At 42.2% G+C, this 26,339-nt stretch overlaps 1 protein-coding gene across 1 annotated transcript; it reads left to right on the forward strand.

Moving 5' to 3' along the window:
• Positions 1–112: 112 nt before the first annotated feature.
• STMND1 (stathmin domain containing 1) lies at positions 113–26,339 on the forward strand. Its single transcript, XM_035030491.1, has 5 exons — positions 113–193; positions 9,972–10,152; positions 14,907–15,055; positions 24,980–25,105; positions 25,735–26,339. Exons 1-5 carry the CDS (start codon positions 113–115, stop codon positions 26,008–26,010), a joined length of 813 nt encoding a protein of 270 aa, XP_034886382.1. The 3' UTR covers positions 26,011–26,339.

Below are 26,339 nucleotides of genomic sequence, written 5' to 3' on the forward strand. Positions count from 1 at the left end.
GGGCGCGGGTGCAGGGCGCAGGGGCGCGGGTGCAGGGCGCAGGGGCGCAGCAGGGAGCACCCGCGGGGGTGCACCGCCCGCCCGGCCGGAGGGGAAGCGCGCGGCGCGCGGCATGGGCTGCGGACCTTCCCGGGCTGCTGAGGACCAGAGACGCGTGCCGGCGCCCAGGAAGGGCTGGGAAGAGGGATTTAAGGTACAACGAGCAAACACAACAAACAAGCGGGCACAAAGCCGTTTGCCCCGCTTGGGGGGCGACTGGAGGCTGGAGCTGGGTCCGCAGGGGCTCACAGCCCTCCTGGGTGGGTGCGCGGGGTGGGAGCCGCTCTCTTCCCCGGTGTTTAACTGCTGCTGAATCCAGGACTCTTCCTGCCACAGGACCAGCTTTGAGAGCCTTTTGTGTTTCAAGAACTTGCGGAGGTGGTCACACCCCAGGGCAGAGGCAGGAGTGGCAGGTAGAGCTGTGCGTTCTGCCCAGAGCTGGGGTTGGGGGGATTCTCGGGGGGGGGGGGGAGTGCCGGAGAGCTGCTGTAGGTTATTGGCTTCCGGAAAGTGGGCCCTCTGAGAATTACCTAGAGCTCGCAGAGATCGTGGAGGCCATCTGTCTGGCTGAGCCCTCTCGCTTGGACCCTGAGGCCCAGAGAGGTGGACGTCTTGCCTGAGGCTCCCCTGCTCAGCGGGGAGTCTGCTTCTCCCTCTCCACTCACAAATGAAACTGGGAACCCGCAGGGCTATACCTTGGAGAGGGGTCGCCCAAAGATAGTATCACCGTATAATCTATCATCAAAAGCAGGATATTTTTAAGAGGGAAAAGGAGCACTGTTAACAAATTTGCCCAGTCTGATTTAGGCCCATCCAGTCCGCAGAAAACTGGGATTTACGGTCACCCTACCGAAAGGGCAGTTTGGGAGCTACTGTCTAAAGAGCACACCTTTTTTTTCAGCAGACGATGTGCCAGTCCATTTGGTGCCCCTTAGAGTAGCTACCTTGCTCTTGGGGCACATCATAAAACAAACCAGAGACTGGGGCGCCTGGGTGGCTCATTGGTTCAGCGACTGCCTTCGGCTCAGGTCATGATCCTGGAGTCCCGGGATCCAGTCCCTCATCGGGCTCCCTGCTCGGCGGGGAGTCTGCTTCTCCCTCTGACCCTCCTCCCTCTCATGCTCTCTCTCTCAAATAAAAAAAAAAAAAAAAAAAAAAAAAAAACAGAAACTGGGCCTTAGGCCCGGATATCCCCCCTTTTGACAATTTTCTGCTTTCTTTCTTTTTTTTTTTTTTTAAGATATTTATTATATTTGACAAAGAGAGAGAGCGCACACAAGCAGGGGAGCAGCAGAAGGAGATGGAGAAGCAGGCTCCCCGAGGAGCAGGGAGCCCGATGCGGGACTCAATCCCAGGCCCCTGAGATCATGACCTGAGCAGAAGGCAGATGCTTACCCGACTGAGCCACCCAGGCCTCCCTGTTTCCTGCTTTCTATCCCAACTGCCTCTGTCCCAGTTTAGGGCCCTATTACCTCTTGCTGGGTCTTCCTGTCTCTCCCATTGGCATCCTCCCTACCCCATCTGCCTCCCACACTGCCACCTTTCTTTCTAAGAAAAAAAAATCCCTGGAGTGTGCAAAACCCTCTACACGTGGTCCCGCCATTCTTTCTGAAGTCATCTTGTCCAGTCCCGCATACTCCTGGGTCTGCCCCAGGAACCTGCAGTGCTCCCTTCCTCCGCTCATCAACTCCGTCCATGCTGTTCCCCATGCCATTCCCCCTTCCTGGAATGCCCTCCCCAGGCCCCTATTTCCAGTTCACCTGATGAATTCCTACTTAACCTTCAGCACTGAGCCCAAACACCACTGCTGTGACAGTTCTTTCTCACGTGGTAAATGTTTGTTTCAAACTCCTTCTGCCTTATAGATGTATTAGCTTCTTGGAAACAATTTGGTCATCTTTATTACTCATTACTGCTTTGAATTAATATATAGGAATACATTTTTCTCCCTTTTTCCAAAAACTATATTAATGTGGGGCATGTAGGTGGCCCAGCCAGTTAATCATCTGCCTTCCACTCAGGTCATGATCTCAGCGTCCTGGGATCGAGCCCTGAGTCGGGCTCCCTGCTCAGTGGGGGTCCTGCTTCTCCCTCTCCCTCAGCCCCTCCCCACCACTCATGCTCTCGCTCTCTCTCTCAAATAAATAAATACAATTTTTTAAAAAACTATATTAATGTGACTTAAAATATTAACCCATTGTGCTTTTATTCTTTTCATATGAAAAAACTTTTTTTAATTTACTCTACTGGCATGATTACGAATAAGACTTCCATAGAAGGAAATTTTCACTATCTGTGTTTCTTATCTGGCCGTTAACCTTTGTTTCATTTCGTGGTTATTACTGAAAATGGTTTTGTTGAGCAGGAAGGAGGTAGAGCAGGAGGAAGTGATAAAAAGCAATCCTCTCTGGGTCCCTGTAAGCCAAGCTTCCTCAAGCTTGGGAGGGTTTCTGTGTTTCTTCCTGAAGTCCCTGGGTATGAAAGTCACTGTGTCTCTGTTGGACTTCTGTCCAGTTCTCCTAACTGGTCTCTCTGGATCCTTCCTGCCCACCCCCACCTGTGCTCCAGCTTGTCCTCTTCATGACCTCCAGGGCAATCCTGAGTTATTACCTTCTCACCCATATACCTCCTTCCCCACCCCAGGCACTTGACTTTGGAAATCTGATCCAGCAAAGGTATGATTATTAATTAAACACTCTCTAGCTATCAGAGCAGTGCTGCTTTTGCTAACTTCCTAAATGCACAGGCTGAGGGTTCGGTAGTTCACCGGTGTCTTTAAAATGAGATGAACGTGCTTGCTTGCATGAAATATTTATGTGTCTTAGCGGCACAACTTTAAAATATTCTGACTCGAACTTCTCGAGACCTGCCTACTGACTTTCTCCTCACTTTTACCTTAGTCTAAAGTGGTAAAAAGACATGGTAATAAAATAATGCACGATGAGAAAAGCGTGGGAAACTTTTCTCAGTTGGAGAAATGTTCTTCTGTAGGATGAACTCCGAGTTTCCGGCTTCTTATGAAAGGGAACAGACTAGATTGGAATAGACCATCTCCAAGGGCCCTTCACAGTTTTTCCCTAATCTTTGACAAGAAAAGTCTTGTTTATCATCAGAATAAAAGGGACTAAGTGATTTCTTCTAGTCAAGATTTTTAAAAGATGATATTTCTGAGTGTTTTTGGAGGGTTGCTATTTGTTTTTACATTCATTAGATGTAAACTAGAAAAATCAAATTTTGAAGAATACATTTTTCCTATATGTCTGCAAGACAAACATTTTTAAAATGCATCTGCCAATAATGTGATTTAAGGTTTCAGCTCAGGGGAGACTTGACGGATGACTCCCTCCAACCTGTTTGGCAAATGTGTTTCCTGAAAGATTTAGAACACACCCTATAGTACCTCCAGACCCAAAACAAACAAAACACCAAAAACAACTCTGTCTGTAGTTAAAACTAGTATCTTTTTTGGAATGCTGATGATTCTCCTGCATCGCTGTTAGCTTAGAATTCTCAGCTTTTCAATTCTGTCTAAAATTGATAAGATTTTATCCCCAAGACAATGAAGTATAAAATATAATTGATACAAAATACAGAAACATATTGATTCTGTACTTCTACTACAACTTCATCTCTAGGAAAAAATAAAATCTCCCCCCACCTCCCCACCCCCACCCCCAGCACCACGGCAGATAGACCTCTCATTGGTGTGAAAATAAAAACCCTGCATGCATAAAAAGAACAAGAAATCTGTTTTGCCATACCCCGAGGGGCAGAGATATAATTAATTTGTAAATATCTCTGGTCTTTGAACTCCATTTTCCAGTCTAGATTATGAAATAGGGTTAAAATTTCCAGAATGTGTTGCACATAGATAAGATACTTGAAAGACAGACTTAGTTTTCCAAAGAGAAAAACCTTACATTTCTGCTCTGGAAACTGAAGGCTGGTATATGTAATTTTATGTCAAAAGATTGTGTTTCCTCTGCTACCATTTAAGCTTTGGTCACTAACACAGCTTGAAGGCAGACTGGGTCTAAGTAAGCATAAAAGGGCGAAGATCCTTGCTAAGGCCTGGGTTCATGGCTTTGATGAAACCGTTGGGAGATCATGCAGGGTTGTGAAACTTAAATATGCTCTGACTTGTAGATGACAGAATATCTTTGTGAAAAGCCACCTTTAGGACTGAGAATGTTCAAATTTGCTCTCAGCTCCAAAAAGGGCATTTTGTTTGTTGTGGTTAAATTTTTCAGGGTCTCCAATGGGAAATGTTAGATGGCAGCATTCATCCCTATGTTTAACTCAGTGCCTTCCTAGGTCCAAAAACCGAAAGGTCTGCAAAACAAAACGAAGTTGTAAAATCACCTGTCTCACCATCACTGCAGATAATTGGTTTTTAATAGTTTATTTGGAAAGAGGGGCAAGAATACCTAACATGATTTTTGCTTTACCTTCAGCATGAACTGTGAGCCCCAGAAAAAGCATCAGTCTCCTTTTCTTTGTTATATGTAATAATACGGATTTATATATATTTGTGATATATGTGTGCATAAGTGTGTGTGTGTGCATGTGAAAGAGACCATGTCTGATATAATAGGATTATGATATAATAAACAATAATATGTAATGTCTATAAAGACTTTTCCTGGGTCGGCTTACCATACAGGGACTACACGGCAGTAACTATGTCTAGGAAGAAAGACAAATGGAGAGAGAAAGAAAAAGCACATATTTGCTCTCATGCTTTCTCCATATACCATTTGTATTTCAAATTGATTGACTTCTTGTTAGCTTACTTGTTTGTTTGTTCAGTTGGTCGCTTTTTCATACTTTCCCATGTAGTCCTGAAGCACAGATCTAATTAACCCTCAGCACGATAAAGTGATGTTGGTTTAGCTGGAGTGATCATGCTATGTAAAACTGGTGATGAGGAGGTATATGAGTCTCCCTATGAACATACGAGAATCCCTAACTGAATGACAAGAACCACCATGGAGCCACCATGACCCAGCGACTGTGATTTCTACTTAGCCTCTGAGGGATTTCAAAGCACTTTGGAGAGCTTCCAGAAAGTGAACAAATGTGCTTAGCTTTTTTTTTTTTTAATTTGTATGATTTTTATGGTGAGAGTACCAGGAGTTTCATGCTGTTGTCCTATTTTTTTTTTTTAATTCAATTTTCCCAAAGGGAATGCTTTCTGTTTAGTGCCTGGAGTCATAATTTCAAACCAGAGAGACCTCCCTCATTTATTTATTTTTTAAAAGATTTTATTTATTTATTTGACAGAGAGAGACACAGCGAGAGCAGGAACACAAGCAGGGGGAGTGGGAGGGGGAGAAGCAGGCTTCCCGCTGAGCAGGGAGCCCGATGTGGGGCTCGATCCCAGGACCCTGGGACCATGACCTGAGCCGAAGGCAGCCGCTTAAGGACTGAGCCACCCAGGTGCCCCAAGACCTCCCTCCTTTAAATGGAAGTTCTGAGAAATGTGCTGTCTTCCTTTCTAATGTTTCTGGGCCCGTCTCTTTCCCCCAGTTTCACTGCCACTGTCTTAGTTCACGTTCAATCAGATCTCACCTGAAAAATTTCAGTCATCATTACTGGCCGCCCTGCTCCGTCTCTTCCTTGCTTCCTTCAGCTCCCCTAGTTTGCACTAATCCCAGTGATTTTTCTAAAAACACACCTGATTATTTTATTTTACTTCCATATAAAGAAATCCTATGAAGGATTCCTGTCGCATTTAAAATAAAATCAAATTCCTTGACTTTCCTTTCCCACCTCAGCACCTACCCCTTTATACCTCCATCTGTTTCTGCTCCACTGGAAAAATTCAAGTTCATATGCTCACAATATTGTTTCATACCCCATCTTTGTGTGTGCTTAGACTCTTGTCTAGAAGGATCCTTTCTTCTTGCCCACTTTTCTTCTTGGAAACTCATTCATCAAGACCCAATTCAAGCATCTTCTCTTCTTCAACACCTTCTGCTGCCCCAGCAAGATACAACGTGGTACTAGGGTACCAGGGCATTGCTGGAAATACTGGGGTTTGGAGGTAGGATCCTGGGGCCCTTCGAATACACAGGGGAGAAGAAGAGCACCCCTTGGGCCAACAAAACAAAATCAATAGACATGAGAAGAAGACCCAGAGGACAATACTCATAGAAGATGATTATGTTCTTAGGTCTCCTGGGGACACTGAGGCTTCCTCTGGTATGTGTGTCTTAGATGCAGAAGAGGTTGGCCGATCAACCCAAGCAAGAAAAGAAGAGCCAGCGCTGAGAGAGAGGGGGCAGGGGAGTTAGAAGGAACTGGAGAAAAGTGTTCCTGAACATACCAATATTTAGAACATGCCGCTGCCTTTCCAAATAAATGACAGTTCTTTAAATTGAATTAATTTAGCTTTTTGAAAAACTCACTACATTTTTGTTTTACTTTTCTTCTCTTGCTGTGGGACTCTGAAAGATTTGATGCGGACCAGCATTCTGGGTGTTGTCTAAATCACATATGGACCCTTTTTTTACAGAGTTTTGACCTATTTGCAAGCAACGGAATTGTAGTATGGAGAAATTGATATTCTTAAAAGGGAAAGGTGGGGTTGTACGCCAGTGCAGGATTTATGGAGGACCCTCTGGAAACCCATATTCATATAAATTGTGTACATCTTTGGATCCAGCATGTCCATATCTGGGGATTTATTCTCATGGAATGATTGGGTGAGTTCACACTGATGTTTATGCACAGATATTATGCCAGCACTGTTCATTATATTGAAAATATATATACAAACACAGGTAGAAACAGCTAGATGGCCATCAGTAGGAATTGGTTAAACAAGTTGTGATATATGTAATTACATAACAGACCACACTACAGTCATCAACTAAATGACTACTCCCCACCATTAAGTAGAATGAGGTAAACCTATAAACACTGACCTATATATCCCTATATACATTATATACACTGACGGAAGCAAATGTCTCTGATACATTGTTAATGAAAAAAACAGGTTACAGAAATATAATACAATACCATTTAGGGGCACCTGGGTGGCTCAGTTGGTTAAGCGTCTGCCTTCGGCTCAGGTCATGATCCTGGAGTCCCGGGATGAGTCCCACATCAGGCTCCCTGCTCAGCAAGGAGTCTGCTTCTCCTTCTGACCCTCCCCCCTCTCATGTGCTCTCTCTCTCTCTCTCATTCTCTCTCTCTCAAATAAATAAATAAAATCTTTTAAAAAATAATACAATACCATTTAATATATAACCTGATTTAGTCACAAATAGCTTTATTAAAATATAATCCACATATCATACAACTTGCCCATTTAAAATGCACAATCCACAGTCATCACCACAATCTAATTTTAGAGCATTTTTATCCTCCCCACAAAAGAAACCACTATCCATTAGCAGCCAACCTCCACTTCCCAAGCAACCACTAAATCTATACTCTTGTTTCTATTAATTTGCCTTGTCCGAATATTCGGTAAGTGGACCCATCTTTGCGTCTGGCTTCCTTCACTCAGCGTAAAGGTTTCAAATGTCACCTACGTAGCAGCGTACTTCAGTATTTTATTTCTGTTTATTGCCATATAATATTCTTTGGTCTGGATAGACCACATTATATTTATCCATTCATCAGTTGATGGATATTTGGGTTGTTTCTACTTCTTTAGATATTATGAACATTAGTTTTGAACATTTGTGTGCAAGGTTTTGTGTGGACATATGTTTTCATTTTGCTTGGGTATATATACCTAGCAGTGGAATTTTTGGATCAGATGCTAACACTCTGTTTGGCTTTTTTTTTTTTTCTTTTAAGATTTTATTTATGGGGCGCCTGGGTGGCTCAGTTGGTTAAGCGACTGCCTTCGGCTCAGGTCATGATCCTGGAGTCCCGGGATCGAGTCCCACATCGGGCTCCCTGCTTGGCGGGGAGTCTGCTTCGTCCTCTGACCCTATCCCCTCTCATGTGTTCTCTCTCTCTCAAATAAATAAATAAAATCTTTAAAAAAAAAAAAAGATTTTATTTATTTATTTGAGACAGAGAGAGAGCACACAAGCAGGGGGAGAGGCAGAGGGAGAGGGAGAAGCAGGCTCTCTGTTGAGCAGAGAGGCCAGTGTGGGTCTTGATCCCAGAATCCTGGGATCATGACCTGAGCTGAAGGCAGACGCTTAAACACCTGAGCCACCCAGATGCCCTTCTGTTTGACTTTTTGAGAAACCCTCAAACTGTTTTCCAAAGTGGCTGCATCATTTTATATTCTCACGGCACTGTACAAAGGCTCCAATGTCCCCACATCCCCGTTCACACTTATGTGGTTTTTTTCACTGTAGTAATCCTGGTAGATGTGAGGTGGTATCTCCTTCCGGTTTTGACTTGCATTTCCGTAATGACTAATGATATTGAGCATCGTCATGTGCTAATTAGCCAATTCCAATTATTTTTAAAGATTCTATTTCTTTAAACAAACACATCTGGGAAGTTATATACTAAGATGTTAATAGTGCTTTTGTCTAGGGAATAGTACCTACTTACTTTCTACTGTGTTTCTGTATCATTCAGGTTCTACCAAAAGAACAGAACCAGGATTATGGCTCGCTGACTGGATAGAGAGAGAGAGAGAGAGAGAGATTACAAGGAATTGGCTTATGCGATTATGGGGGCTGGCTAAGCAAGTCCAAAACCCACACGATAGCATAAACAGTCAGAAAGGACAGGTTGGGGCGCCTGGGTGGCTCAGTTGGTTAAGCAGCGACTGCCTTCGGCTCAGGTCATGATCCTAGAGTCCCGGGATCGAGTCCCGCATCGGGCTCCCTGCTCGGCAGGGAGTCTGCTTCTCCCTCTGACCCTCCTCCCTCTCATGCTCTCTGTCTCTCATTCTCTCTCTCTCAAATAAATAAATAAAATCTTTAAAAAAAAAAGAAATATTAAAAAAAAAAAAAAGGACAGGTTGGAGTTGAAGATGCAGTCCATAGAATGAACTCCTTCCTCCTCAGGGAAACCTCAATTCTACTCTTAAGGCCTTCAACTGATTGGATGAGACCCACCCAGATTATCAAGGATACTCTCTTTTACTTAAAGTCAACAGATTGTAGACGATAACCACATTTACCAAATACTCTCTCAACAAGCACTTAGTATGATGGAATAGCAATACTGTAGACTAGCTTAGTTGACACGTAAAACTGATCATCACCAGTCTCCTTCTGTATTATTTATTTTTACAATGAGTCTGTATTACTTTTTTAATCAGCAAAAACAATAAAGATACTTTCATTAAAAAAAAAAACACCTTTTTACACCGCAATATCTTTACTTTTCACACTTGATGAACGTGTTCATCTTGGAGTCATCCGGGGCGCTCAGCATTGTAGCTTGTACCTGATAGATTCCTAGTAGATACTATATCCATTTCTATTGCTGCTATGACAAATTGTCATACGCTTGGTGGCTCGCTACAACACAATTTTACTCTCTTCCAATTCTGGAGATCTGAAGTCCAAAATCAGTTCCACTGGGCTCAAGTCAAGGTGTCGGCGGGGCTGGTTCCTTTCAGCGGCTGCGAGGAAGGAATCCTCTTCCTTGTGTGTCCTGGCTTCTAGAGCTGAATTCCTCCTGTTCCTCGGCTAGTAGCATCTTCAGCGTGTCTCAACTTCTCCACTTCTGTAGTCGCGTTGCCCTCTGTCTCTGTCTCATAAGGACACTCGCGGTCACACCTGGGTAATTCAGGATCATCGAGCCATCTCGGGGCCCTTAAATGAATCACGTCTGCATGCAAGGTAATATCTCCAGGGAGCTGGGGCTATTCAGCCTCCACTCTGAGTACTAGTTGGCTGAATATTTGCAAAGCAGACCTTGTGATGTTGTTTCCATCTTCCAAGAAACCATTTTCTAAGAAATCTTGACTCTCACATGGAGCCGTTCCCTTTTCACAGGCTGATGTCGGTGGGACTCATTCCGGGGAGGACGGCAGGTCCCAGAGTGAAGCTGCACTACCCAAGGACACCTTGGGCAGCCCCGACAGCCTGGAGAACCAGGCTCCGCTGGGAAGCTTACCTGGAACCATCCCAGAAAGTCCCCCAGCTCTTAGTGAAAGAAACAGAAGAATAAATTCAGGTAATGGCCCTCATTTATATGAATCTCCACAAAATACTGTCTCTCTAAATATATTGTATAATGTATGGTAGCAACCTTTTTATCACAGTTTTGTGGACCAGGCGGTGCTCCTAATGGCTGAGTCCCTACCTCTGAGACATGAAGATGGAGCCTTAGGACTTCATTATGTGAATAAATAATGCTAACCATTAATCTTCTTGCAGATGAAGTAATTAAAACCATCTTGCTTTTTTTCTCTTTTTTTTTTTCCTTTTTTCTTTTTTTCTTCTCTCTCTCTCTTTTTTTAAGCTAAGAGCCCTTACTGGTGGTTGGGAAACAGGCCTTAGTTAGAATAAGACTCACACAGACTTTGGTTACATTCCTGTAAACTTCAGCTGTGTTCGCATCTTTCCAAGAGAAAGTTCTCCATTTGAAAAAGTAAATACAACCTACATCAAACTGTTTCCCCCGTGTCTCCCATCCAAAGGATCAGCAAATATACAAAACAGTCATCTTCCAAAAACACAGAAAAAGTCATTATGACCGGTGTGCTCCCTAGAAACTATTTTGATTTTTCCCGTGTTTGTTTTTCTTTACTTGAGTTACCACTGCCCCACCCCCGGTGTTGATTTAAGAGCCTCTGAAACAAAGTGAGCTCAATAGAACTCAAGGAAAAATGCTCTGCTTTACTTGAGGGGAAGGCTTTCATGTCATTCCTCACCACTGTCATTTCTTCCGTAGGTACATGTCAGACCTGGAAAATAGATGGGTTAGTCGTTAAGCGTCTGCCTTTGGCTCAGGTCATGATCTCAGGGTCCTGGGATCAAGCCTCGCATCAGGCTCCCTGCTCGGCAGGAAGCCTGCTTCTCCCTCTCCCACTCCCCCTGCTTGTATTCCCTCTCTCGCTGTCTCTCTCTCTGTGTCAAATAAATAAATAAAATCTAAAAACAAAATAGATGGGTTAGTAAATGAGATTCTTTTCCTTGGACTTTGGGGGCACTCTCTACTAATGGTAGATTTCATATTAGCCTTCACCTGGTGGTTCTGATGTGAGGTAGGAGGTGGGGGATACAGCTGGGCAGCCCCTCCTCTCTCTGTGTGTCCGGCCAGCACATATATTTTTTTTCAATAATTCCACTGATGGGAATTCCTCCTAGACCTCGGCACGGATACTCAGTGTCTATGGTGCTAACAGACTGTAGACCGTAAGGTGCACGGGGACCCGGGCGAACCCTCAGTCAGTCCGTCCAGCAGGGTAGTGATGACAGACACACCAGGCTGGGGAGGGAGTGAATTTTAAAGTAGGTGTTCCCAAGATGTGGTGTAAATTAGTTTCCAGGAAAGACCTTCCCACAGAATGAATGAGAACCTACGCTTTATATTTGTTTTCTGCCCGGTTTCTCTTCTGTCTCTTTTCTACATCCCTGCTCTGCCCATCTTTAGAGTGTATTTGCTCAAAATTTCAAGTTTCACACGAACACTTACCAAGTCTTTCCTTTAAAAAAAAAAAACTTATTTTGAATAATTTCAGACTTGAGGGAAGTTGCAAAAAACAAAGAATGCCTGTATTCTTTCCCCCAGATTCCCCAAATTCTAACATTATACCACATTTGAATGTGATATAATTACATGCATCACGGTCCCTCTCTCTCCCCCTCCTTCTCTCTCTCTCTCTCTCTCTCACACACACACACACACACACACACACGTAGGTTTTTTCTGAAAGCAAATTGCAGACATAATGACACTTTACTCCTAAGTACACCAGTATGTGTTTCCTAAAACAAGGATATTCTTTGCATAATCACAGGACAAGGATCACAATCAGCAAATTACCCCTTATGCAGTACATTATCTCATCTGCATATTTAAATTTTATCAATTGTCTCACAAATGTCTTTTATAAATAAATTTCATGTTCAAAATCTAATCCAGGATCACATGTTTAATTTAGGTATCATGCGGTGTTTTTCTCCTTTAATCTGGAGCCAGTCCCTCAGCTTTTCTTTGTCTTTTATCGGATTGATGTGTTTGGAGACATAAGCCATTTACTTTGTAGAAACTTCCTCAGTTTGTGTCTTTCTGATATTTCCTGACGATTACCTTCAGGTTATCCATTTTTAGCAAAAATACAAAAAATGATATTATACCCTGTTTAGTACATCAAATCAGGAGGTATGCGATATCTATATTTGACCTTTATTGCTTTTTTTTTGCCTTGCAAACATTTTTTTTTAAAGATTTTATTTATTTATTTGACAGAGAGAGACACAGTGAGAGAGGGAACACAAGCAGGGGGAGTGGGAGAGGGAGAAGCAGGCTTCCCGCTGAGCAGGGAGCCCGATGTGGGACTCGATCCCAGGACCCTGGGATCATGACCTGAGCCGAAGGCAGACGCTTAACGACTGAGCCACCCAGGCGCCCCAGCCTTGCAAACATTTTTTAATGTAAAATTTATCAATCTTTTCTTTTACTGAATCTGGAATTTGAGTCATAGTTAGAAAGCCTTTCCCTATGCCAGAGTTAAAGATGGATTCACCTACGTTTTCTTGTACGACTTCACTTTTTACACTTACGAAGAATTTCTAGCCTTGTGAGAAAACACTAATCTATATGTTAACTGCATAGGAAACAGAACTGTATGTTCAGTATGATGTCAAATTTGTAAAAATAAAATTTGATATAGCAACAAAGGTAATCTCTGAATGGTAAGAGGATGGGCATTTTTCTTTTTTTCTATACTTTCCAAGTTTACTCTGATAACCATGTATTACTTTCATAATCAGAAAGAAGCATCATGTCACTTTCCCACATTCCCCCAATCGTCTTCAGCATCCCGAGAAATCACAAGGATTAGTTGCAAGACCGTCATAGTGGAGGGGTTTCTTTGTAGGGTGACCCCCGTCAATGTCAAGCCAGTATTCTGGTGGACTCAGAAAAATAAATTGATCGAGATGGTTGTTTTTATTTCATAATCATTTTAATAATTTTATTACGTTAGTGATAGTTGTCGACTATGGCATTCTCTTTAGAAGCATCCTGATGGGACGCCTGGGTGGCTCAGTCAGTTAAGTGCCTGCCTTCAGCTCAGGTCATGATCCCACAGTCTTGGGATCGAGTCCTGCATCGGGCTCCTTGTTTAGCGGGGAGTCTGCTTCTCCCTCTCCCTCTGCTGCTCCCCCTGTTTGTGCTCTTTCTCTCTCTCTCTCTCTGACAAATAAATAAATAAAATCTTAAAAAATATATATAAGCATCCTGAGAGGGGAAATGGACCATGCAGTGCAGCTCTTTCCATGACCTTGGGGAAGGAGGTGGCAGAGAACATGGGTATTGAAGTCAGACATTCTTGGATTCAAATCCTAGTTGATTCTCTTCCTACCTGTGTCACCTTAAGCAAGTTAATTCACCTCTCTCATATAGTTTATTTATACAATAGGGATAATGGTAACTCTGTCACAGAAGTCACAACGTTACAAAGTATGTAAAGTACCTAATATGATGCCAGGCACCTCAGTGCTCAGTAAGTAATAACTATTACTTTGACCCTTCCAGATAAGCCCTTCTCAAAGAAAAAAAAAAATCCTCCTAATTCTTTGAAGAGGATTTACCTCTAACTTTTTATTGAATTTTTCTCTATTGTTTCAAGCTTTAGTTTACTAGTTTACCGACTTGAAAGACATGTTTTACCACTCTAGCACTCTTTAAAGTGAAAATTGAGTCTATTTCAAGGGTAGAAGACCCAGCACTGGACGAGAAATGAGATTATTGGCAATTTGTTGAAGTTACTTGCAGTGGTCAATAGAGAAGTCTCTTGTAACAAGTTGAATATTCTGAAGTGAGAAACATCTGGCTAGTGTGTGTGTGTGTGTGTGTGCACATTTTTTTTTTTTTATCTTCCCGCTACAAATTCATGAAAACTGTCTTTGTTAACCAGCGAGGTTAGAAATTTTCATAAAAAGACTCAGTCCACTAGGTGGAATGAATCTGGTTACTATCAGGACTTCCCGATGATTACAAAACAGAAGATAGCCCATTTCTGAGGACTCCTCATTGCACCTTTATTTTATAATGTGACTCTGTAAAAACAGATGCTTGCTTGTTTATTTGTAGAACTGGGTGATTTCTATTGGGGGGATCTCTCTCATTAGTGCAGTTTATAAAGGCTCCCCAAGAAACTGTTTCAGTGCCATTTTTAGAAACAATAATAAAAATGTAGCTGATATCACTTCAATTGTGATTTGGTTCTAAGACTCTTTTCAAAAAGGCATACTCTTACTTACATAGATTTAGCAGATAGCGTCATTGTAAACTCAAGGTTGCAGAACTAGAAGTCTCTTGGCAACATCCCACTGTTTATCCTTTGTATACAAAGCATAGAAACCAAACTGCAGCTCAGAAGAGTCACTGGAAGAATATCTCCTTCCTAGCTGTGCTTTAGCTTCACAATTAGCGTAGAGAACTCATGTAGTCATACTCAAGTGTGTAAGTGTTGTTACAACAAAAAAGTAGTACATAGCAGCACATGAAAGACTTCTTTTTATGTTAATACGGGGCCTGCTAAGTAAACAGTATATTATGCTGATGTGTATCCTCTGTAAAAACATTAAGAATTTGAACTTCAAACAATTCAAAGATTTATAATAGAAACAGATATATAGGTAAGAGTGCTGAGACTAAGATTTAGTTAAGTAACCTGATTTATAAGGCATCCATTTAGCATCTGATTGATAAAATGTTCATGCTTACATTTCTATTCCTTCTTTCTTTCCCTTTAGACCTAGTGACCGGATTAATCCATAAACCCCAACCCCTAGAGAGCCAAGAGCGACAAAAGTCATCAGACATTCTGGAGGAATTAATTGTTCAAGGAATAATACAAAGCCACAGCAAAGTATTTGGAAATGGAGAATCCTATGATGTCATGGCAAGTAATTCCATAATTAACATTAGCTTATAGTTAAAAATAGCAATAGAATAGGATCGGTAGCAAGTTACATTCTGCAAACTCTTCAAGTCACCATGCAGATTGTAGCATTTAGCTAAGCCAGTTTTTTCTCCCATAAATTCTCTCTCCTCTCTACACATCACCCTTCTCTACAGATTCACGAAGTGCCCTAATCATTTTTTCAAGCTTATTTATTTAAGCAACCTCTAACCCCAATGTGAGGCTTGAACTCACGACCCCGAGACCAAGAGCCGCATGGTCCACTGACTGAGCCAGTCAGGCACTCCAGAAATTGCTCTAATCTTCAATGATTAATGAAGCCAATAAAACATCTTGGGTTTTACTGAATTTGAGAGACAGTAAGCCCCATTGAATAACCTGCCTTCATTCTTGGAACAATTTTTATTAAGCCTTACCTGTGTACTAGGTATTATGACTATAAAACTGAACTCCGATTTCTGTAATAGGGAAATACACCTAAATACCAAAGCTATAACAGACATGCTTATATACACCCTAAGGTCAAACATGAGGAAATGAATACAATGATAAAAATCCTCATACTCTAATTTTTTTTCTTTGTTGATTCATCTTGACTAACTGATCATTGTTTTTCCTTAGTGTGGGCAGTATTTTTACTTTGATTTTAACTGGTTGTGGGCCAAGTCTTGAGTCCTTAATTTTTTAATAAGTTCTAAGCCCGTGAAGAGGATAGCAGGTGTTGTTTTGGTCTGTTTTCTCGTTTGTTTGTTAACCAAAGCACCCAGGCAACCCCTATCATCCTAAAGAAGAATTAACAGAGAAAAGAAGCCTGAGCAGAAATGAGTAAGAAAAAAAAGAAAGACACAGAAATGACGGAAGTAGGGACCAGAAGGAACATCAAAGTCTCCTCTATGGTTGCCTGTCCCTGTCTTGTAGGGAAAACAACTAACTGGGAATAAAAAAGATGCATTATTTAAATTAAGTTTGCCACCTCAACCAAGTCACTTAAGTGTTTGAATAAAGGTAATTTCCTTCTCTGCGTGTAGGAAGTGCTGAGAACTCATGAATAAAAGCCAAAGTGGCATTTTCTTTTGAAGAAGGAAAATACGTCCTGCAGAAGGTATTTGGGGAAAAGAGAGGAGATCGCGAAACCTCATGAATGATATTATCGGGCTGCCAGTAATAAGAGAGTGTAGGGGTCAGGGGATGGTAAAAATAGATGATATAATGGAAAAGATAATGCCAGTAAAATGACAGTTTACATCTGGGTGACGCTATTATGATACGGGGCACTTTAGAATACCATATCTTATTTGAAAGTACTAGAAGATGGGTCTTTAACATGGAAAACGAAGGGAGGGATTTTTTTTTCTAGCTGTTGGGGAGTCTCTGGGGGTCAGAAAAAAGGAAGGTGTCTCAAAAGGAAAAAGGAGAGCAAACTGGAGGAGGAGGATGGATTGTGAAAACTCTCAGTAGCGAAGCAATGCCTTCTTTAGGGAAATGCTGTAGAACCCTGATGCTAACAGCATTGAAACATCTGTCAGTGATTCAAACGCCAGAGATAAATGAGTTCAGACTGAGTCTTTACAAGGGCACCAGCAGAGTTAATTAATATAAACTACAGCATGAAAGAAATATATCTATTGAAAAATGACAACTATGGGCTTGACCTTCAATAACATCATTAGGTGAGCCCAAGAGGAAGACTGGGTTCATATTATATGGAAATGGAATTGCTGTCAGGAGCCTAGCTGGAGTGTTCTCAAAAAGATCTAAAGGTGACAGGACCACAGAGGTAGGCAAGAATAACACATTTCATTTCTTTTGCTTTTTGCTTTGCAATTGGGCCATGATGTCCCAGCATAATCCAGACTTGCAACAGTACAGCTGTGTGTTTTATCGCCTAGGGCCGTGGTCCTTAACCTGGTTGCACATTCAAATCACCTAGGAAGTTTTCAAAAAATCCCAGCGCCCAGGTCCCACCTGGGACCAGTGACTGGGGGGTGAGCCCTGGCTATAGAGTTCCCAGGTGATTCCGGGGGGCAGCTCAGGCTGAGAACCACTGCCCTGAGGTTTCTACCAACGTGGACACAAAATCCTCAAATTCATCATAAAGCTGCAAAGGGTTAAATCTTTTGAAATTGAATTCCCCGGGGCATCTGGGTGGCTCGGTCCATTAAGTGTCTGCCTTCAGCTCAGGTCATGATCCCAGGATCCTGGAATCGAGCCCCACATTGGGCTCCCTGCTCAGCGGGGAGTCTGCTTCTCCCTCTCCCTCTGCCTGCCACTCCCTCTGCTCATGCTCTCTCTCTCAAATAAATAAATAAAAATCTTTTAAAAAAAAAGAAATTTAATTCCCCCATTCATTATGAAAAAAATTCTAAATTGTTCCTGAAAATGTTATTATAATGTTATATATATTATTATAATAAATATATATGTTAATGTTATAATGTTATAATAATTATATATGTATTATTATATATTATATATAATTATATAAATAATATTATAATGCTATAACACACTTTCAGGTAGAGGACTAAGGATATACCCAGGAACATATGGAAATGAAGGAGAGATAGAATTGTACAGTGTCACAGGTAAAGTCTCTCGATTCAGGTGTAGTGAGAACATATGTATATCAGACACCAGGTGTCTTCATATTCTAGGAAAAGTTAGGAGGCCAATGTACAAAGATGAGTGAATACTGAAAGGGGAACCATACTAAGAACAGAAATATTATTAGACAGTTCATTCTTTTAATTATCCAATATTTAATAATAGTTAATTGGATCATACCTTTATTTATACTATCATACTTAATTGGATAGTTAATTGGATCATACTTTTAACTATCCAATATTTAATAATGTGTTTTGAGGAAAAAAAGAGCAGATGATAGAATTGGCTAAAAAAAAAAAAGCCAAAAGGGATGTAAATGTCAGCAGTTCCTACAATGTGATGAAGCCAACTAGACGTGTAACACAATTTCTTCATTGATATCAAAAAAATCTTCTAAATCAAATATCTGGGAGGAATGGAATAATTAATGGAGACTACTTTAAAAACAAGACTTCTTATGTAGACCAAGAGTATAAATACAAGGGAATGTTAGATCTGTCCACTTCTGCAATTTGGTTCTCATGTAGAGGGAAATATAAGAGAAGATTCTGTAAAGTGAGGGTCCTCTGCTCATCTGCTGAATCAGGGGACAGCCCCCCCCCCATGGACCAGTCTCTCCCTGGAGTTCCATGGCAGTATCTATCCCTCATGGCTCCCATTCATCTTTTCTTTCTTAATTTTTATCATTTGCTTGTTAGCAAATACTATAGCAATTCCATAGGGCCCCGCCCACCTCAGATAACATGCTTTCAAGCAGATTCATACTAATAGAATATACCCTCACTCAGAAGGAATTATAATGATATGTAAGGAATATAATATTAAGCTAAATATCAGACTAAGTGAATCTTTCAGTATACTTTAAAACATTCTAAAGAGACTTAAGTGGCTGTATTACAAATGTGTATATACTTTATATACACATGAAACTATGTGTCTGGATGGGTATAGATCCCTACAAGAGTTGTACTTGGCTCTCATTTATCCACGTTGGTATTGTCTACTTGAAGTGTCTTTTCTCCTAAACTCCTTTTTCCCCCGTCTCTAAACCCGCCCAGGGTCTCCAAACACAAGACTCCGATTTCTCTATTGACTCCTTCTGTCTCTGGCCAAAGCTTATTCCCTCCTCTCGGCAACTTCTGTGTGTGGTAACCTTCATTAGAGTGAGGGAGTTGGTTCACCTTGCATCAGAGTCTCTAACATTGTTGAACCTCATGAGGAGTTTTTTAAGGAGGAGGACATGGACTGGGTGAGACTAATGTCAGCTAACACCGTGGCTTTGCTGCATGGCCTCAAGGGATGGAGCAGGAATGGCAGGAAGCTTGGACCCGTTCTGTGCACAAGACTCTAGTGAGGGAACTTAGCCAACGTAGCTCATCTGTGGGTCAACAGTTAATTAGGGAAGCTCTGAGGAATCCACAGCAGCAGCAAAAGGAATATATATGAGCAAGGATGGCTGGAAATAAGATCCAAACCTTATCACAGCATCTTTGGGCATAGCAGTCCTCTGCTGGTATTCTTAAAGCCAATCATTGAACTAGCAACTTCTATAGGTTTTAGAGTCGATTTTTTTTTTTTGAGTTTCTATGAGTAGCACCTCTCTGAGTGTAATGTTATCATTGTTATTTTCAAGTGCCGACAGTTGGTAAATCTTGACTTCAGAAAATCCAGTGGGAAAGAATACAGATATTTTCCCTCAGGTCTTTCAAGGAAAGGAAGAGGGCTGCACAGGGAGGATTCACTTCTGGAAGCAGGAGGAAGTACTTGATTTTGTAGGTGTCATCTGGGATAAAGCCACAGGAAGAGTCCCCCCAGACCTGAAATCCCACGTCTCTCAGAACTTCTCATCTACTTTAGTCAAGATGCAGACTCCTGTGGAAACCCTCACAGAGTCTTTCTTCATTGAATCTGGGATTACCATTTCATGTTCTTTTAGCCCTCCAGGAGTGAACTTCCCAAAAAACTGTTTTCATACTAATTTCACAGTATCTTTAGCTGAACCACTACAGCAAGAACATCCCTCTTTGCAGCAAATAGCCTTTGCCAGCAGAGAGCCTGAGAGCCAATTGTCATAAAAATAATACAGTGATGGGGGAGGGGAGCTTGCTTTGACCAACATCCCACGGTTTTCATGTAGTGAAAAACTTCTCACCACATAAAACTGTCTGATGGCTGTAACTGAGCCAGAACTTCAACAAATGTTTCCCTCTAAAAGGCTTTCCGAGAATCATGGTTCTTTTTTTTTTTTTTTTAAGATTTTATTTATTTGACAGAGAGAGACACAGCGAGAGAGGGAACACAAGGAGGGGGAGTGGGAGAGGGAGAAGCAGGCTTCCTGCTGAGCCGGGAGCCTGATGCGGGGCTCGATCCCAGGACCCCGGGATCATGACCTGAGCCGAAGGCAGACGCTTAGCGACTGAGCCACCCAGGCGCCCCCCGAGAATCATGGTTCTTAAAGCTGGAAGGAACCCTAGTGGTCCTCAGCCTCCTCACTATTTTTCCATGAAAGAAAACAGAGTCCAAAGAGAAGAGGTGCTTTGTCTAGGTGACACCATGGGTATTAGTGGTCGACCCAGGTTTAAAGCCCAGGACTCCTGCTGGCCCCTGTGATTCGGGTTCCCATTCCTGTCCTTCAAGACAAACACTGTAACTTGGTGATGATTCTGTGTTGAAAAAAGCCACCGCTTGAAGACATGAGCAGACACCTCTCCAAAGAAGACATCCAGATGGCCAAGAGACACAGGGAAAGAGACTCAACATCACCCATCATCAGAGAAATGAGAATCAAAACTACAATGAAATATCACCTGACACCTGTCAGAATGGCTAAAATCAACAACTCAAGAAACAAGAGGTGTTGGCGAGGATGTGGAGAAAAAGGAACCCTCATGCACTGTTGGTGGGAATGCAAGCTGGTGCAGCCAATGTGGACAATAGTATGGAGGTTCTTCAAAAAGTTAAAAATAGAACCGTCCTATGATCCAGTAATTGTACTACTGGGTATTTACTCAAAAAATAAAAAAAAACACTAATTCAGAAGGATACATGCACCCCTATGTTTTTAGCAGCATTATTTACAATAGCCAAACTATGGAAATGGCCCAAGTGTCCATTCACTGATGCATGGATAAAGAAGATGTGGTATATATATATACATACACAATGGAATATTACTCAGCCATCAAAAAGAATGAAATCTTGCCATTTGCAACAACACGGATGGAGCTAGAGAGTATTCTACTAAGTGAAATAAGTCAAGTCTGAGAAAGACAAATATCATATGATTTCACTCATATGTAGAGCTTAAGAAACAAAACAAATGAACAAAGGGGAAAAAAAGAGAGAGCAACAAGCCAAGAAACACTCTTAACTATAGAGAACAAACTGATAGTTATTAGAGGGGAAGTGGCCGGGGGGGGTGGCGGGGGAGATGGGGAAACAGGTGAAGGGGTTTAAGGAGGGCACTTGTGATGAGCCCTGGGTGATGTATGGAAGTGTTGAATCACTCTATTCTACACCTGAAACTAATATTACACTGTACGTTAACTATACTGGAATTAAAATTTAAAACTTCATTTAAAAAGTCATTGCTTTCACTAAATGAAATGTAATGACCATTTCCTGAGTGATTACTGATACTTCCTTAAGAAAGAAAATCCTGTGATATAAGTATTATTAAAATGTCATTTTTTTTAAAAAGATTTTATTTATTTATTTAACAGAGAGAGACACAGCGAGAGAGGGAACACAAGCAGGGGGAGTGGGAGAGGGAGAAGTAGGCTTCCCGTGGAGCAAGGAACCCAATGTGGGGCTCGATCCCAGGACTCTGGGATCATGACCTGAGCCGAAGGCAGACGCTTAACGACTGAGCCACCCAGGTGCCCCTAAAATGTCATTTTTAAAATGACAAAAGCAAGGCTTACAGAGCTTAAGAACTCAGGCCAAGACACACCATGGCCAAGCCAGGGCTCAAACCTAGGTCTGTCTGAGTCTTGGTTTGGTATCTTTTTCTATTGTGCTGGACCTCTTCTCTGTGGATGTATTTTCAGTATGGGCAGTCTTATAGTATAAAGAAACAGTCTTTTAGATATTACAATGGATATCAATAGTTCTTTTGTCTTTAAAATTCTTTAGAGAAATTACCTAGAACAATCAGTTTATTTATAATGAAACCCCAGAGTTCATTGGGACCTTCCCTGGTTGTCATAAATCTATATATTCTGACCTAGAAGGACATTTGTAGTAAATTAAGTGAAAAAGGCAAATTGCAGAGCCTGGTGAGGGTATAATCCCATTTGTTTGGCTTAACATTACAGAGGTACTACACATACATATGTATATAAATATATGTGCATAGAGAATTCTGGAAAGACACATACCAAACTCTAGTTCATGCTGATGAATAGGACTGGGGACCAGGTGGTTAAACCGAAGCCTAGGAAACTATTTATGTGTTGCTTTACTTTTTCATGACCAATGTATGTTATGAAAAATTAATTTCTAGGGGCGCCAGGGTGGCTCAGTTGGTTAAGCATCTGCTTTCAGCTCAGGTCACAATCTCAGGGGCCTGGGACCCAGCCCTGCGTCGGGCTCTCTGCACAGCGGGACTCTGCTTCTCCCTCTCCCTCTGCACCTACCCCTGCTCATGCTCTCTCTCTCTCCCTCAAATAAATAAATAAAATCTTTAAAAACATTTTTTAAATTAATTTTTAAAAAGAAAAAGTATGTACATTAAAACTTTCTTTATAAACCCTTTACAACGGGTGCCTGGGTGGCTCAGTTGGTTAAGCGACTGCCTTCGGCTCAGGTCATGATCCTGGAGTCCCAGGATCGAGTCCCGCATCGGGCTCCCTGCTCGGCGGGGAGTCTGCTTCTCCCTCTGATCCTCCCCCCTCTCATGTGCTCTCTCTCATTCTCTCTCTCAAATAAATAAATAAAATCTTTAAATAAATAAATAAATAAATAAACCTTTACAACAATTTTACTCTTTTATAACTAGAAATTGTAATCAGAAAGTCATTATCCCTGCTTTAAACTACAGAAAGGGTAGTAGTCGGGGATGTTTCCTAATGTCATGAAAACATTCTCAAAGTCCTGACTCAAAGGCCAGCCCAGGGTCACTGCTCAGTAATTGTTAATTCTCTCCTTTTTGAGACCCAGAGTACTAAAACCCAATCTCGATCCCAAATGAAAGGCCTTTGTAGCCTGTGGAATATTACAAAATTATCAGATTTTTTTTTATGAGATTTTTTTTTATTCTTATGTTAATCCCCATACATTACATCATTAGTTTTAGATGAAGTGTTCCATGATTCATTATTTGTGCACAACACCCAGTGCTCCATGCAGAATGTGCCCTCCTCAATACCCACCACCAGGCTAACCCATCCTCCCACCCCCCTCCCCTCTAGAACCCTCAGTTTGTTTTTCAGAGTCTTTCATCTCTCATGGTTTGTCTACCCCTCCGATTTCCCCTGCTTCATTCTTCCCCTCCCGCTACCTTCTTCTTCTTCTTCTTCTTTTTTTCTTAACATATATTGCATTATTTGTTTCAGAGGTACAGATCTGAGATTCAACAGTCTTGCACAATTCACAGCGCTTACCAGAGCACACACCCTCCCCAGTGTCCATCACCCAGTCACCCCATCCCTCCCACCCCACCCCCCACTCCAACAACACTCAGTTTGTTTCCTGCGATTAAGAATTCCTCATATCAGTGAGATCATATGATACATGTCTTTCTCTGTTTGACTTATTTCACTCAACATAATACCCTCCAGTTCCATCCACATCGTTGCAAATGGCAAAATCTCATTCCTTTTGATGGCTGCATAATATTCCATTGTATATATATACCACCTCTTCTTTATCCATTCATCTGTCGATGGACATCTTGGCTCTTTCCACAGTTTGGCTATTGTGGACATTGCTGCTATAAACATCGGGGTGCACGTAGCCCTTCGGATCCCTACTTTTGTATCTTTGGGGTAAATACCCAGTAGTGCAATTGCTGGATCATATGGTAGCTCTATTTTCAACTTTTTGAGGAACCTCCATACAATTTTCCAGAGTGGCTGCACCAGCTTGCATTCCCACCAACAGTGTAGGAGGGTTCCCCTTTCTCCACATCCCCGCCAACATCTGTCGTTTCCTGACTTGTTCATTTTAGCCATTCTGACTGGTGTGAGGTGGTATCTCATTGAGGTTTTGATTTGGATTTCCCTGATGCTGAGTGATATTGAGCACTTTTTCATGTGTCTGTTGGCCATTTGGATGTCTTCTTTGGAAAAATGTCTCTTCATGTCTTCTGCCCATTTCTTGATTGGATTCTTTGTTCTTTGGGTGTTGAGTTTGATGAGTTCTTTATAGATTTTGGATACTAGCCCTTTATCTGATATGTCATTTGCAAATATCTTCTCCCATTCTTTCGGTTGTCTTTTGGTTTTGTTGACTGTTTCCTTTGCTTTGCAAAATCTTTTTATCTTGATGAAGTCCCAATAGTTCATTTTTGCCCTTGCTTCCCTTGCCTTTGGCGATGTTTCTAGGAAGAAGTTGCTTCGGCTGAGGTCGAAGAGGTTGCTGCCTGTGTTCTCCTTTAGGATGTTGATGGACTCCTGTCTCACATTGAGGTCTTTCAACCATTTGGAGTCTATTTTTGTGTGTGGTGTAAGGAAATGGTCCAGTTTCATTCTTCTGCATGTGGCTATCCAATTTTCCCAACACCATTTGTTGAAGAGACTATCTTTGTTCCATTGGACATTCTTTCCTGCTTTGTCAAAGATGAGTTGACCATAGAGTTGAGGGTCCATTTCTGGGCTCTCTATTCTGTTCCATTGATCTATGTGTCTGTTTTTGTGCCAGTACCATGCTGTCTTGATGATGACAGCTTTGTAATAGAGCTTGAAGTCCGGACAAAATTATCAGATTTAACTTTTTACCTTGAACTACACATTCATCACTCATCCGCTACGTTTCTCTGCCTTGTGCTTGTTCTCCAGAATTCTCCAGAATGTTTTCTTCTCCTGAATCCTCTCTGGCTCCAGAACATCTTTACATTCTTTCATGGGTTTCAGGAAGAGCCTGTTGTTTTTTCTAGACATCTCGAAGACTTTTTTTTTTTTTGAGGAATTAGTTCTGTTGTTCCCAGCGTTCACATGGTGGTTTTAACTCTGCTAAAATACCTGTGTAGATTTTTAGGACTGACATTTTACACTGTGTGTATTCTGCCTCTCCCGGATCTCTCCTCGGCCCCTGAATAACGTTTGTTTCTCCCTTTTGAAAACTGTCTTCCTCCAGGTAAACACGACGCCGCTGAGAAAGCTGCCAGCCAGGCTGAAAAAGCTTAAGCTCAAAAAGGAAGCAAAAGCATTCACAATGAACGACCTGGAAGAGAAGATGCAGGCGGTGGAGAGGCGCAGGAAGGTACCGGAGCTCTTGCCTGAGCAGGTTGCCTGCTGAAATGCACTCACATAGGCCTTTCCTATCTGGTGCTTTGAGATTGGGATCAAGTATTTGAGTAAACTGTATGCTTCCTGTGCTGTATGTGTAATTTTCCTTGAATTCTCTTTGTGGGGTGCAGGGGTAAATCAACATCTTGAAGCTGACTGAATGCCGGTTTCATCCATGTAGGCTCAGGAAGCAATGTTCCCTTCTGAGTATGGAGTCTTCTTCATAGGGAAGAAGAAAAGCTTCAGTTGGGGCGGGGATGGGAGGAGGCCTCGTGGGGGAGGATGGAAGCTGAGGGGAGGCCGTGCAGACCATCAGAGGACACCTGGTCCCCATCACCCTCTGTCCCCCATCCCGTCAGAAGCAGCCTGCCCGGCTGTGGGCTGCCGACCTCTGTCTCCATCCTCCTACCTGGCCACTCGGAGACCAAGGGCCACCCAGAAGCTCCAGGAGCGGAGGGAGTGTGTCTGTCCTCCACAGCAGTGCCTCAGCCCGTGTTTGTGAAGTGACTGAATGATGAAATGGACAAGCCATACGGGTTCATTTCAGGCATAGGCATGATCAAGTTATTTGGCTCATTTTTCTTCTTTCATACTGCTTTTCAGACTAAAGAAGAAGACATAAGGAAAAGGCTGAGGAGCCACCGACTTTTGGCCAATCATCCGGATGCAGCGGAACCGGTTGGGGCTGAGGTTCCCTCTGCCAAAGGACTCGACACTGTGACCTCTGCCGAGTTTGAGCCGGCCCACCTGCAGGGAGCAAAGCCTCTGAAGAGGAAGAAGAACAATGCAACCTCTAATGAAAAAAACTTCAGTTACGAAGGACTTGGGGTGGTGGAGTCAGACTGGTCCTACAACCAAGCGGATGATGCATTTGAATAAAGCCACCTCACCCGAATTTCGTGAAAAGGCGCCCGTTCTCCCTGGTTGTGACCATCTTAGTCTGTCGCGTGTTTTTCCTGGTGGCCTGATCTCCCCCCACTGGGATGCGCCGTGGGTGGGGGAATGATTATGTAAGCGGCAGGGCTGATCTGAGTAAATGGAATGCCGCTGCTAGCGAAAGGGGAAAAAACCAAGAAGATTTGACTAGCTTCCAGATGATAGAGTTGGCATTCTCCTCCAGTGTGACTTCAAACATCGTGAAGATGTCTTTATGGATCCTTCCCAGCTTACATCAATGTACCAGATGCAGCCCTTCTTTTTGGCTCCAG

This window comes from Mirounga leonina, unplaced genomic scaffold (assembly GCF_011800145.1).
Source record: "Mirounga leonina isolate KUSES-001 unplaced genomic scaffold, KU_Mleo_1.0 Mir_366, whole genome shotgun sequence".
Classification (NCBI taxonomy): domain Eukaryota; kingdom Metazoa; phylum Chordata; class Mammalia; order Carnivora; family Phocidae; genus Mirounga; species Mirounga leonina.